The 2111-nt window shown below is 36.0% G+C and overlaps 1 protein-coding gene across 2 annotated transcripts in view; it reads right to left on the bottom strand.

Moving 5' to 3' along the window:
* LOC108969401 (titin-like) overlaps positions 1-2111 on the bottom strand; it is a 33902-nt gene that overhangs the window by 19986 nt on the left and 11805 nt on the right. For both annotated transcript variants that reach the window (XM_018934092.1, XM_018934093.1), the window contains exon 5: positions 434-2056. In XM_018934092.1, coding sequence (XP_018789637.1) covers positions 434-2056 — 1623 coding nt within the window. The remainder of the gene's footprint in view (positions 1-433; positions 2057-2111) is intronic.

Raw genomic sequence — 2111 nt, 5'->3', positions numbered from 1 at the left:
AATGTAAAAAAATAAATATTTAAAATTTTCGAATTAGTGTAGTAAAATACTATAGAGCTTCTAGCATTTATGCCTTATCCCAGAAAATTTTTAATACATACATTTTGCTTAAAAATTAATTTTATGTTTTTTATTCGCCGAAAATAGTGTGTTATGTTTACTTGTGTTGTAGGTAAAATGTTTATTAGTCAACATGTAGTATTTGGGAACTCAGTAGCAGAGAGAAAGGGAGGAATAGTAGGCACAGCAGATAGTTTAAAAATATAAAAGGCTCTTTGCTTTATGCAGAGGGGTTTTATGCGTTTTTTGTCGCAACAAATAGAAGGTACGAGTACATAAGTAGAAAGTAAATATGTGTAACGAAGGTTTTGAGCATGGCAACACTTGCTGTGGCGGCTGTGGCGGCAGCAACAAAAGTCGCAAATGCACTTACTTGTATCTTCAGTGATTTTCTGTTCTTTTGGCTTATGTTTTATTGTTTTTGGTTTTGTATCAGTGGTATCCGATGTTGTGGTTGCTGTTGTTGGTTCTGTGTCCTCTAACTGTGTTTCTTGTGGCTGTTCTTGTTGTTGTTTGGGCTGTTTACGTGTTTTGGGTTTAGTAATTTCTTCGACTACGGTAACTACCTCGTCTGTTTTGTCTGTAAGTGGTGTTTCTTCGACATGTGTGGTCTCAGTGGTTGAGGGTTTCTCAATAAGTTTCTTTGATTTTTTAGGTTTTTCTGGTTTTTCGATGTCTTGGAGAGTTTCTGGTTGTTCTACTTCTTCAGTGTCTTGTGGTTTAGTGATTTCTTTCTTTTCTGTTGGTTTCTTTACTATTGGCAGATCTGGTTTTTCGAATTGCTCAAGTTCTACTTTCGGTATTTCTTCTTCAATCAATTTCTGCACATATTCATCTAGTTCATCCTTTTTAATTTTTTTGATTGTCTTTTTAGGTTTCTTTGGTTTTTGTTCTGTGGTTTGTACAGTTTGTTCTGGTTGTTCTTCTTCGAGGATTATGGCCGCTGTTTCTGGTTCTTCACTTATAATGACAATAGCTTCGGGACTACTATCATCTTGTACAGTTATTATATTTATTGTGGCATCCTTTTTGCCTTTTTCTTTCTTTTTGAGTACACGTTTGGTGGTGACTTGTTGAATTGGTTCTCCTTTCTGATCTGTTATCTCTTTGACTTTAATTTCAGCTGGTATTTCCTCTGTAACAAGAATTGGTTCTTCTGTTTCTATAACCTTAATTTGTGTTGTTGCTTCGTCGATATCGTCCGTTGGCTGGTCTACAATACGTACTTCGGCTAGTGGTTGTTCTTCAACACCTTGTTTTGGTTTCTTATGTTTAGGCTTTTTCTTCACCTCTGGTTTCGTAGTTGGTTGTGGTGTTTCTTCTTCCACAGTGACATCGGCGGTTTCTTCGCTTTCCTTTTTAATCTTTGGTGTAGTTTCAAATTCGATTTTTTCATACTTTTCCAATTCTGTTTTGGGTATTTCTTCCTCGATCAATTTTTGTATGTAATCATGCAAATCATCCTTTTTGACCTTCTTCACTTTTTTTTTCTGTGCTTTAGGTTTAGTGGTTTCTTCTTCCTTATCTGGTTGTGTTTCAATGATGGTTACCTCTGCCTCGGGTTGGTCAGCGGTTTGTACTTCTATTATTTCAATTACATCTTCTCTGGGTCCCTGTTGACGCTTTAATTTTCGTTTGGTTACTACTTGTTTTTGCACGTCACCTTTGTCATCGACAATTTCTTTAACTTCAGTTTTAGTTTCGATTTCTTCTACATGTACTGGTTCTTGAGGAATATCTTCAGGTTTAACCTCTTCTTCACCTTGTACCTTCTGCTTGGTGGGTTTCTTTTTCTTTGATTTTGTTTGTTCTTCTGTTACTGTCACTTCGAAATCTTCTACCTCTGTAATTGGTAGGTCATTAACTTCTTTCACAGTGCCTGCAACATCGACACTGTCTACATTAGTTTCTTCAGGTTTGTCCTCTTCAATGACTTTAACCTTATGTTTGACAGTTTTCTTTTTCTTTGGTGTTTCTTGTTTTTCAGTTGGTGATATTTCAAAGTCTTCAGTTTCGGACGTTGGTTGTTCTTCCACAATGTTTACTTCCTC

The sequence above is a fragment of the Bactrocera latifrons genome, unplaced genomic scaffold (assembly GCF_001853355.1).
Source record: "Bactrocera latifrons isolate USDA-ARS-PBARC rearing strain unplaced genomic scaffold, ASM185335v1 scaffold_251, whole genome shotgun sequence".
Taxonomy (NCBI): Eukaryota; Metazoa; Arthropoda; class Insecta; order Diptera; family Tephritidae; genus Bactrocera; species Bactrocera latifrons.
The sequence above is the reverse complement of the archived record's forward strand: the minus strand, read 5'-3'. Positions and strand labels throughout refer to the sequence as shown.